The sequence below is a fragment of the Colobus angolensis genome, unplaced genomic scaffold (genome assembly GCF_000951035.1).
Source record: "Colobus angolensis palliatus isolate OR3802 unplaced genomic scaffold, Cang.pa_1.0 Scaffold116, whole genome shotgun sequence".
Classification (NCBI taxonomy): Eukaryota; Metazoa; Chordata; class Mammalia; order Primates; family Cercopithecidae; genus Colobus; species Colobus angolensis.
The window spans coordinates 720,761-733,160 of record NW_012112697.1 but is presented as its reverse complement, the minus strand read 5'-3'; the positions used below and the strand labels follow the sequence as shown (position 1 = coordinate 733,160).

At 46.2% G+C, this 12,400-nt stretch overlaps 1 protein-coding gene across 2 annotated transcripts in view; it reads right to left on the bottom strand.

Annotated features, from left to right (window-relative positions):
- CPPED1 (calcineurin-like phosphoesterase domain containing 1) overlaps window positions 1–8,384 on the bottom strand; it is a 145,140-nt gene extending 136,756 nt beyond the window's left edge. Inside the window, exon 1 of one of the 2 annotated variants that reach the window (XM_011961504.1) lies at window positions 8,079–8,384. In XM_011961504.1, the coding sequence (XP_011816894.1) occupies window positions 8,079–8,148 (70 nt within the window). In that variant the 5' untranslated portion in view covers window positions 8,149–8,384. The remainder of the gene's footprint in view (window positions 1–8,078) is intronic. The other variant, XM_011961511.1, reaches the window with a different exon arrangement.
- Window positions 8,385–12,400: the final 4,016 nt, after the last annotated feature.

Genomic DNA, 12,400 nt, shown 5'->3' with positions numbered 1-12,400 from the left:
TACTGCCAGACACCATCCTAGGTCTGGGCTTCTGGCTCCTCAAGAATTTATAGTCTACAGGTAGAAAAAGACAGCAAAATCACAAGAAGAAACACACAAGGGGCCAGGCATGGTGGCTCATGACTGTTATCCCAGCATTTTGGGATGCTGAGGCAAGTGGATTACCTGAAGTCAGGAATTCCAGACCAGCCTGGTCAACATGGTAAAACCCCATCTCTAATAAAAAATACACAAATTAGCCAGGTGTGGTGGTGTGCACCTGAAATCCCAGCTACTTGGGAGTCTGAGGCAGAGAATCGCTTGAATCCGGGAGGCAGAGGTTGCAGGGAGCTGAGATCACGCCATTGCACTCCAGCCTGGGTGACACAGTGACACCCTGTCTCAAAAAAAAAAAAACCTCACAATGAGATACTACTTCACAACCATTTGGATGGTTATAATAAAAAAGACCAGCAATAAGAAATGCTGGCAAGGATATGGAGAAACTGGAACCCATATACACTGCTGGTGGGAATGTAAAATGGCGCATTTGCTTTGGAAAATACTTTGGTGGTTCCTCAAAATATTAAACATAATTACCGTATGACTCAGCAGTTCCAACCCCAGGTATCTACCCAAAAGATATGAGAACAAATATCCTTAAGAAGATGTGTCTGCAACTGTTCATAGCACCTTTATTCCCAACAGACAAGAGGTGCTCAGATGGGTGAAATGTCCACCAGTGTCAAAAAAAAAAAAATGTCCAAATGTTTATCAATAGGCAGTTGTATAAACAAACTGGGTTATCCATACAATGGAATATCATTTAGTAAAAAGGAACAAAGTATTGGTTCAAGCTACAAAATGAGCGAGCCTCAGAAACCTTATGCTAACACCAAGAGGCCAGTCACAAAAGACCATATATTATTCCACTTACATGAAATGTCCAGAAAAGACAAATCTATGGCGGTAAATTAGTAGTTGCCTGTGCTGGGGGTGGCAACATGAAGAGGCTTGCAAGCGGGCATAACACTTCTTTTTTGGGAAGGTAGAGATGTGCTAGTTGGATTGTGACTACACCACTCTAAAGTTACTAAAATCCCTTGAGTTGTAAACTTAAAATGAATGTTATGGTATATAAATTACACCTCAAGAAAGTTATTAAAAAATTTAGGCCGGGTACCGTGGCTCACGCCTGTAATCCCAGCACTTTTGGAGGCTGAGGCAGGGGGACTGCTCGAGTCCAAGAATTCAAGAGTAACCTGAGTGACATGGCGAAACTGTCTCTACAAAAAATACAAAAATCAGCCAGGCATGGTAGCACCTTCTGTGGTCCTAGCGACTCAGGAGCCGGAGATGGGAGGATTGAGGATGGCCTGAGCTCAGGAGGGGGAGGCTGCATTGGGCAGAGATCACGCCACTGCACTCCAGCATAGGTGATGGAGCAAGACCTTGCCTCCAAAAAAATTTTTAGAGCAGGCCAGGCACAATGGCTCACACCTGTAATCCTAGCACAGGGATGTCCAATCTTTTGGTTCTCCTGGGCCACAATGGAAGAACTGTCTTGGGCCACACATGAAATACACTAACATTAATGATAGCTGATGAGCTTAAAAAAACAAAAATCGCAAAAAAAATCTCAACTTTTAAGACAGTTTAGGAATTCTTGCTGGGATGCATTCAGAGCCATCCCGGGCCACATGTGGCCAGGGGACCATGAGTTGAACAAGCTTGTCCTAACAGTTTGGGAGGCTGAGGTGGGAGGATGGCTTGAGTTCAGGAGTTCAAGACCAGCCTGGGCAACATAGTAAGACCTTGTCTCTAAAAAAATATTTAAAAATTAGCCAGGCATGGTGGTACATGCCTGTAGTCTCAGCTACTCAGGAGGCTGAGGTGAAAGGATCACTTAAGCACCACAGATTGAGGCTGCAGTGAGCCATGATCACATCACTGTACTCCAGTCTGGGTGACAGACCAAGACCACCTCAAAAGATATAAAATAAATAAATAAATAAATAAATAAATTTTTTAAAATCAGGAAAAACCCCGACATTCAAAAATAAAATAGTGTTTTCTGGAAATGTTATAGTGTGAACTTTTTACATATGTGTCCTGGTCACGCTATCTCTTGACTGATGATTATAACAAAGAGTTGAGAAAGTAATCATAAGCCCAATTTAGTCACAGAAACCCTCAAATAAGACCTTCAAATATATCTCAAATAAGAGATAACTAGTTTGGCCTAAATGTATGGCACAATTGAAAGCATTCATTTCATCATCATCATCATCCTGTTAGAATTTTTAAAACCACAATATTTTCAACTCTGCTCAAACTTGGAGATACCTTTCCAGGTCTACTATTTCTAGAAAAGTTCTTAGGTGAGGCTTGCAAGAGACAGAGTGAGTTTTTTTTTTTTTTTTTACTGAGATTCTACTTATTCTCTGCCATGGGAGAAGTTTTTCAGAGAGTACAAGCAGAGATTCAGGATACAGCAAATTCCACCAGCTTCTTAGGAACAGCAGCAGAGGTTTGAAATGTCTGGGAATATAATCTTTTCGTGAATACCACCCATTAATCCAGTTCTCTGAAGGGAAAATATCAAACTGGAAAAACAGATTCGGACCTAAAAATAATTAAATATAAGTCACTTTAAAAGCATATTTTATCTTAATACCTCTCCCTTTTAGGATTTCTTTTTTTTTTTTTTTTTTGAGGCGGAGTCTCGCTCTGTCGTCCGGACTGGAGTGCAGTGGCCAGATCTCAGCTCACTGCAAGCTCCGCCTCCTGGGTTTACGCCATTTTCCTGCCTCAGCCTCCCGAGTAGCTGGGACTACAGGCGCCCGCCACCTAGCCCGGCTAGTTTTTGTATTTTTAGTAGAGACGGGGTTTCACCGTGTTAGCCAGGATGGTCTCGATCTCCTGACCTCGTGATTCGCCCGTCTCGGCCTCCCAAAGTGCTGGGATTACAGGCTTGAGCCACCGCGCCCGGCCTAGGATTTCTTCAAAACAGAAGCCATAAACTTCTCAAAAGACAATTACTTACTAGAAGAAAGTAGTCCTAATTAGGATATGTGTCAAGAAAACCTAATTATCAATTTGCCTAATTAAAATGAATATCTGAACATGCCTTAGGAATGTGAGCTTTCTCAGGTGAGACGTGTACCATTTTTTTTTAAATCAACATCCGTCAACAGAGCCTAGCAGATTATGTTGACAGGGAACGGATGACTGAAACCAAACGTCACACACACCACTACTGGAAGGAGTTGATGGGAATACTGTTACTCACGTAAATCACCGGCGGGAGGAAATGCGTCTTAAAGCAAAGCGCTCTTTCATTTAATTGCCAGGCTACACTTGGAAAACAAACCGCTCAATGAGCTAATTCTGCAGCACAGGTGATGGTTCAAAGCTGTGATTTTTAGGGATCGTTGCTTGAGTTAATCAAACCCCTTTGATGGTGTGTGTTTTGGCAAGAGAAGGGGAAAAGCCACCTTTTTTTTTTTTTTTGAGACACAGTCATCACTGTCTCCTAGGCTGGAATGCAGTGGGCGATCTTGGCTCACTGCAACCTCCACCTCCCAGGTTCAAGCTATTCTCCTGCCTCAGCCTCCTGAGTGGCTGGGATTACAGGTGCATGCCACCACACCTGGCTAATTTTTGCATTTTTAGTAGAGACGGGGTTTCGCCATGTTGGCCAGGCTGGTCTTAAACTCCTGGCCTCAAGCAATCCACCCACCTCGGTCTCCCAAAGTGCTAGAATTACAGGCATAAGCCACCACTCCCAGCCTCGAAAAAGTCAGTTCTTGAATTTTCTCAGTCTGCCCAAGGGGCAACTCTACTGGCTTCCCAAGAAGTCTGGAGACGCCTCTGATACCTCTAAGGGCACCTCTCCAAGTTGCCAGTGATGCTAAGAGAGTCAGGACCCCGGGAAATTGTCAATGAGTGCAATGGAAGCAGCGATGGTAGGTTAGGGTTCAGCACCTAGTAACGTGAAGCCACAAGCCTGGGGTTCTCAGCAGAACACTCTGAGGCTGGGCCTCTCAAGGCCCTCCATTAAATGACCCATCCTGGAGGAATGTATTTGCACTGGGCCGTGTTTGCACTGGGCCCAGGAAATTGAGAGATATATGGTGTCTGTATTTGCACTGGGCCGTGTTTGCACTGGGCCCAGGAAATTGAGAGATATATGGTGTCAAGCTGAATGTATTTGCTGGGCCCAGGACTGAGGAATGTGCCTGATTTCTTTCACTGGCCCCACTTCTAGATTTACTCGGGGCTAAGAAAAGTTCCAGGTCACTCTCTCCTTCTATCAGTAGGGTAGGTGTCTCATAGATTTATCGTCAAGTCTCTCTCCAGCACCCCCATTCTTATCCAGGGGAGATGCCCTCTGATTCTCTGGTCCCAGTGGTGGCCCCCTGGCAGCTGCAATGGCCTAGGAAGCTTCTATACCTCAGCACTCCCATCATCTCCACTGGAAGACACCCCGCGCCCAATAGGTACCTCCAGCTACAGCAAATAAACACATTCAAAGTAAACAATGGGGGCCAGGTGCGGTGGCTCACGCCTGTAAATCCCAGCACTTTGGGAGGCCGAGACGGGTGGATCATTTGAGGTCAGGAGTTCCAGACTAGCCTGGCCAAAATGGAGAAACTCCATCGCTACTAAAAATGTAAAAATTAGCCGGGCATGGTGGTACATGCCTGTAATCCAAGCTACTCGGGAGGCTGAGGCAGGAGAATTGTTTGAACCTGGGAGGTGGAGGCTGCAGTGAGTAAAGACAGCATCACTGCACTGCAGTCTGGGTGACAGAGCGAGACTCCGTCTCAAAACAAACAAACAAACAAAAACAAAAAAACACAAAGTAAATAACAGGGGGCTACAGAAATGCAGCTTCCAGACAAATCTTTGAGCTCCAGCTTCCAACTGGATTGCACCCCAAGTTGCTCTAAAGTAGAAATGCTTTTGCTGCCATTGCTGTAACCAGACCATTCTTTTCAAAATAAAAATCTGATCATGCGTCCTTCCTTTTTCACACATCCAGCTTGAAACCTCTTGATGCTATTAGAATACAATGAAAATTCTTAGTTACCACCCCCCTCCTCCAGCCTCATTCCACACCATGCCCCAATCTCATCTTTCTGCTCCAGACTCAAGAGACTTCCTTCAGCCCTCATCCTTCCCTTTCCCATCCTGCCATGTCCTAGGACTCTCACACTTGCTCTGCCCATGGTCCACAATGGTCTTCCCTCCCTTCATGACCCAGTTAACTCATACTCCTCTTTTAGCAATCAGATGAAGCAACATGTCCTCAGGGAAGCCCTGCCTGAATGTCCTCAGAGCCCACCAATAGCCAAGCATTGTATTTTGTGCCCTAGCTTTGTACCTGGATTATTATAAGCCTCTGAGAGCATGTAACCTGAACCACTCCCCCGCCCTCAACTTCCTATTCTACACAATACTGGAGAGTGCAATAGGAATATAAGAAATATTTAGTTTTTTTTTTTTTTTTTGAGATGGAGTCTCACTCTATTGCCCAAGCTGGAGTACAGTGGCATGTTCTTGGTTCACTGCAACTTCTGATTCCCGGGCTCAGGCAATTCTCCTGCCACAGCCTACCAAGTCCCAAGTAGCTGAGACTACAGGCATGTGCCATCACACCCAGCTAGTTTTGTATTTTTAGTAGAGAGGCGGTTTCGCCATGTTGGCCAGGTTGGTCTCGAATTCCTGAGCTCAGGTGATCCACCTGCCTCGGCCTCCCAAAGTGCTGGGATTACAGGCGTGAGCCACTGCGGCCGGCCCACAACAAGTATTTCTTGAACTGAAAGAAAAAATATATATACATATACAGCAACAGGGAACTCTCATATACTGCTGGTGGGAGTATAAATTGGTGCTACCACTTTGGAAGGCAGTTTGACCATATCTAGTAATGCTGGGGATGATTATATCCTATAACCCAGAACTTAGCTCGTAGGTATATGCCTCGGAGTAACTCTCCCATGTGTCCAAAAAGAGATTTGTACAGAATGTTCATAACAGCACTGTTACCAAGGGCAAAAACCAGAAACAACTAAATGGCCATTATATCAGTCAGGATCCTTACAGGAAATAGCTGGCATTCTCAAATTAGGATAATTTTTAAAAGCGCTTAAAAAGGAATTACTTGGCGTGGGTTGGGTGGACGAAACCTACAAGGGGGTGTCGCAACCCAAGGATAGAAAAGCAGAACCACTGCCACTCCCACGCCTCAAAGGAGGAAATGGTTACTCAAATACAGAACTAGAGAGAATGAAGAGAAAAGCTGTCCTGAGAGAAGGAGCGACCTCGACCTTCAGGGGTAGAGAGGAAGACAGCCAAGCCAGGCAACTTCACAGGGAGTAAACTGCAAGAATAAATATAGCTGCCTTTTGCTTCTCTCCCTCTCTTATTTCTTCTCAGGGCTCCCCACTGGATGAGCCCAAAGGAAAACCAAAAGGCAAGGAGCCCACTGATGTAGTTCATGGAGGGCAATCCCCTGGGGCAACTCCCTGGGGAAGGGAGAAAGGTTTGGAGAGGCAAAGGGAAGATATTCAGCATATACATCAACAGAATGTATAAAGTATATAATAATCCAATGGAATGTTGCCCAGCAAGAAAAGAGCAAAATCTTCATGTTGGACAAAAAAGACAAGTTGCATTAAAATACAGTCGTCCCAGGCCAGGTGCGGTGGCTCAGGCCTGTAATCCCAGCACTTTGGGAGGCTGAGGAGGGCGGATAACCTGAGGTTGGGAGTTCGAGACCAGCCTGACCAACATGGAGCAACCCCGTCTCTACTAAAAACACAAAATTAGCCGGGCGTGGTGGTGCTTGCCTACAGTCCCAGCTACTCCGGAGGCTGAGGCAGGAGAATCGCTTGAACCTGGGAGTCGGAGGCTGCAGTGAGCCAAGATCACCACTGCACTCCAGCCTGGGCGACAGAGCAAGATTCTGCCATAAATAAATAAATAAATAAATAAGGTTTTAGCATAGAATTACAAGAGAAACCTACTTTACGTAAGGTAGCAGGTAAAGTCTCTATGAGGAAGTGAATGAACTTTAAAATGAGGTGTCACGGCTGAGAGAGCCAGGCTCACCAACCCTGCTAGCGGCAGAAAACAGCAAGCGCCAAGACCCTCAGGGAAAGAACGGCCTTGGCCCTTTTAAATGCAGTTCAAACAAGGGCAACAACAAAACCTGTTTCAGAATTGGGCAAGACAGAGAATGACAACCCTGAAGGAAGTGGACACAAGCCCGATCATGTAGGGCATTTAGGGTGACTTCCTTGGGGGTATAAAGCTGGTGAGAGCCTGGAAGGCGATCTGGCTCCAGGCAGTAAAAAGCTACAGAGGGGAATCAAGGAACCAGTAACAAACCTCCCTCTTGACTTAGCACCTAGCATGCGTTCAACACCGGGTTACAAAAATACTTTTGATCTGTTTACGCTTCCAAAAACCCTACGAAGCAGGTATTATCAAACCCCTTTTTACGGCCAAGCAGATAATCTAAAGCCAAAATCCGAGCACTTTACCACGACTCTCGACTGCCCTCCCTCTCTACTGCTCTGATGGGGCAATGTTACCATTTCGGAGAACGACTTATAGTAAATAACTGTACTTATGGCGTACAGAACACACAACGGTGAACAACCTTAATAAAACCGATGGCCTCTAACATGCACCGAGCGCTTATCCAGTAACACCCACAAGTATTTCCGTTTTACAGATATGGAAGCTGAGGCCAAGATGCTAATGCAGGGCTTGGAAACCAGGTCTCGCTGCAGAGCCCAAGCTGTCATTAACTATGCTTTGCTGCCTTCCTCTTACTTCCCTTCTCTGGGGGAAGTTAGGTCAAGGCCAGGGAGGCTCCTGGACCAGACCGCTCTCTCGGACTCGCCTCTCAACTGTGCCCCTGCAATTCCTAAATTCAGGCTTTGATGCAGCTATGGCGGCCCCCAGGCCCCGGTGCAGCCCCGAATGGTGTCCGACTGGCGGAGAGCACACCTGAACAAAAGATTCCCCCGGCGGACGGTTCCGCAGCCCCAGAGTCCCCTCCCTGGGTGAGGGGCGGGCAGTACCTGCGGGAAACGCGTCCAGGGTCCTGCCCCGGGCTCTGTGGAAAACACCCCCCGCCTCTGCAGCCGACATGGCGAGCGAGTTTCTGGCCTTCACTCAGAACACTGCCTGGGTGGAAGCCGCGCGACTTCACACAGGCCAACCGTCAGACCTGTCCCGCTCCGGGCGGCGGCCTTTGCTCTCGGGGCGGGACTGGGACGGGGCGGGGCCCGGTCGCTCGGGGCGCCGCTAGTGCTGTCTGGGCGGAGCGGAGGCGCCAGCGGCCCCTCTGGGATCGACCTGCGCGCCTGGCGAGTGGAGACTGTCTAGGGCAGGCGTGGGCGGGAATAAGGCTTTGGGGTCAGTCCTTCCCTAAAGGCAGAGTTACTAGATTTAACAGTAAAAATGCAGGACTCCCAGTTAAATTGAAATTTCAGATTTTTTTAAAAAAAGAATGACTGACTTAGTATAAATATGTCCCATGCAGTATTTGGGAGCTACTTACGTTAATTTTTTTTTTCATTATCTGAAATTCCAATTGAACTGGGCGTCCTAATTTTTAAAAATTTTTCTTTTTGCAGGTTTGAATGAAAGTGTCCTTATTTTTTTTTATCTGACAACTCTATCATAAAGTCAGAAGGAGCCTCTGGGGTGGCTTACGCCTGTAACCCCAGCTCTTTGGGAGGCCAAGGAGGGAGGATTGCTTGAGTCCAGGTGTTGGAGACCAGCCTGGGCAACACAGCGAGAGACCTTGCCAATACAAAAAAAAAAAAAAAATGAAAAGGTGGATGTCTTGGAGGACTGTCTCAGCTTGAACTTCCCAGTGGCTGCCACCATCTTTCTGTCATTATCTTTGCTTGCTATGCACGAGACAGGGCGCTAAGCACTTTGCACGCGGCTCACTTCATCCCCACTACAGCCCTAGGAGGTTGTGCTGTTATTAGCTGCATCTGTCGTTTGGGGAAACTGACGCTCAGAGAGATGAAGGGACTTGCACAAGGTGACACACATCTGCAGAGGTAGTAAAGCTGCAAGTAACCAAATTAGGATCTCTTCAGCTCAAGAGCCATTCAACTGAACTACTTAGCCAGCATTTGTCAAACGCGTTGAAAATACTAATTCCAGAATGGATCTATTGAATCCAAATCTCTATGAAAATGATCTGTGTTTTGTTATTGTTGTGTTTTGTTTGTTTGTTTGTCTAGAGACAGGGTCTCACTCTGGTTGCCTAGGCTGGAGTGCAGTGGCACAGAGTCTGCAGCCTCGACCTCCTGGGCTCAGGTGATTCTCCCTCCTCAGCCTCCTAAATGTCTGGCACTATTGGCGTGTGCCACCATGCCTGGCTAATATTTTGTATTTTTAGTAGAGACAAGTTTCACTGTGTTGCCCAGGCTGATCTGGAACTCCTGAGCTCAAGCAATCCGCCCACCTGGGCCTCCTAGAGTGCTAGGATTACAGGCATGAGCCACTGTTCCTGGCCTGAAAATGATCTGTTTTTAACAAGCACTGCAGGGGAGCTCTTATGATCTTATAAATTTGGGTTTTCAAAACTAGCTGCCTACATCCAAAGCACTGTTTGAGTAGCTAATATGGCCACAACTACTGTTCTCTAATCCTTGACAAGAGTCACCCATGAATCATAGTGGTTAAGAGTATAAATGCCTATGAGTCCTGGAGTCAGTTGGCTTGGGTTCATCCCGGTTCTACCCACTTACTGGTTGTATGCTCTTGAAAATTGCATAGTTTCTGTATGCCTCAGTTTCCCTATCTGTGAAATGGAAACAATAGTAGCATCTAGGTCATAGGGTTGCAGAGAGGCTTAAATGCGTTCATGTATCAAAGTGCTTAGAATAATAGTTCTAATAACAAATGGTGGGTACTCAATGAATATTAGTCATTGTTATTATTAATCAATCACTATAACCTTATTCCCTGAATATGGCCTGGCCCAGAGGAAGGTCCCATGAAATGTGAAGGAGGCCAGGCACAATGGTTCATGCCTGTAACGCCAGCACTTCGGGAGGCCAAGGCGAGCGGTCTTGAACCCTGATCTCAAGTGATCTGCCTGCCTCGGCCTCCCGAAGTGCTGGGATTACAGGCATGAACCACTGTGGCCAGCCTGGTCTTGCCAGAGGCATTTGAACCAGAGAGACTCCATCTTGAATAGGGGATGGCACCTGCTATGCTGCATTCCCAAGAGGTTACACATTCTAAGTCAAAGGATGGACCTTAGGAGGTAGGCACAGATACAGTCATAAAGACCTTGCTAGGCTGGGCACGGTGGCTCGTGCCTGTAATCCCAGCACTTTGGGAGGCCAAGGCGGGCGGATCACCTGAGATCAGGAGTTTGAGACCAACCTGGCCAACATGGAGAAACCCCATCTCTACTAAAAATATAAAAATTAGCCAGGTGTGTTTGCAGGTGCCTGTAATCCCAGCTACTTGAGAGGCTGAGGCAGGAGAAGCACTTGAACCCGGGAGGCGAAGGTTGCAGTGAGCCGACATCCCACCACTGCACTCCAGCTTGGGTGACAGAACAAGACTCTATCTCAAAAAAAAAAAAAGACCTTGCTGATAAAACAGGTTACAGTAAAGAAGCCAACCAAAAGGAAGATGCCAATGAGAGCAATCTCTGGACATCCTCGCTACTCATTATATATTTGATATATATATACTACTAATTATACCTCGCTACTCATTATATATTTGGTATATATATATATACTACTAATTATAATGCATTGGCATGTAAGAGACACTCCCACGAGCACCATGACAGTTTACAAATGCCATGACAACATCAGGAAGTTATCCCATATGGTCTAAAAAGGGGAGGAACCCTCAGTTCCAGGAATTCCCCACCCCTTTCCTGGAAAACTCATGAATAATCCACCCTGTGTTTAGCCTACAATCAAGAAATAACCATAAAAATGTGCAACCGGCAACCCTCAGTGCTGCTCTGCCTATAGAGTAGTCATTCTTTTATTCGTTTACTTTCTTAATAAACTTGCTTTCACTTTACTCTATGGACTTGCCCCAGATTCTTCCTTGTGCGAGATCCAAGAACCCTCCCTTGGCGTCTGGATAGAGACCCCTTTCTAGTAACAGTCTTATGGCCCCCACCCAGGCACTGACTTGGCGCCAAGACGACAACTTCCTTCTGATTTCATTTTTGACCTAACCAATCAGCACTCCCAACTCATGGGTCCACTAACCACCAAATTATGCCTAAAAAACCTGATCCCCAAATTCACAAGGAGACTGATTTGAGCAATAATAAAATTCTGGTCTCCAGTACAGCCAGCTCTGAGGAAATTAAACTTTCTCTATTGCAATTCCCCTGTCTTGATAAATTGGCTCTGCCCAGGCAGCAGACAAGGAGAACTTGTTGGGCAGTTACATCCTCTGCCCTTTATAATTTTGGCTTTATCTTCAATCTCTACAGAGAAGACTTCCTCGCAATCACTTGGAAGCTCCAGGCTCCCCCTTCATGGAAGCAGAATGGCTACAGCCATTCTAGACTACATTCTCATGAGACACCACCCAGTGAGGTGAGGAAGGAAGTGTCTTTTATTTCCTCTGAAGCCTCCAGCAAACATCCCTTTGCATCACTGCAATGCCAGTTTAAAACCGTCAGAAGGATAGATGGCATATTTCAATTGGCTGCAGTCATGAGGCTCACCCTAAAGAAGGCATGGTATTAATTTCACCCTAGTTACATGCCTAAGAATGGGGAGCACAATTCTCTTAAAATTAAATCTTGATGCCATTGTCCTGAGAAAGGAAGAAGCAATTATTTTTAAAAAAAACCAATAGATAATCCATTACATTCCCTGTGTAGGAGTGAATGTTGAGGTTGGGGTGGGGGAGTCACAAAGGGCAGTGACTACCATCCCTGCTCCCCACCCTTTAAAAAAAGCTGCCCTTTTTCTTCCTTCTCACTTCTTGTAACAGCTATACTTGTAAAAAGCCCTAATCTACGCGGTGGCTCACACCTGTATTCCCAGCACTTTGGGAGGCCAACGCAGGTGGATCACAAGGTCAAGAGATTGAGACCATCCTGGCCAACATGGTGAAACCCCATCTCTACTAAAAATACAAAAATTAGCTGGGAGTGTTGGCATATGCCTGTAGTCCCAGCTACTTGGGAGGATGAGGCAGGGGAGTCACTTGAACCCGGAAGGAGGAGGTTGCAGTGAGCCGACGTCATGCCACTGCACTCCAGCCTGGTGACAGAGCAAGACTCCATTAAAAAAAAAAAAAAAAAAAAAGCCCCTAATCTAGATATGCTGTTATTTAGAGTCCCAGATATATGATTAAGAACATCGGTTTCTGTACTGGGCTG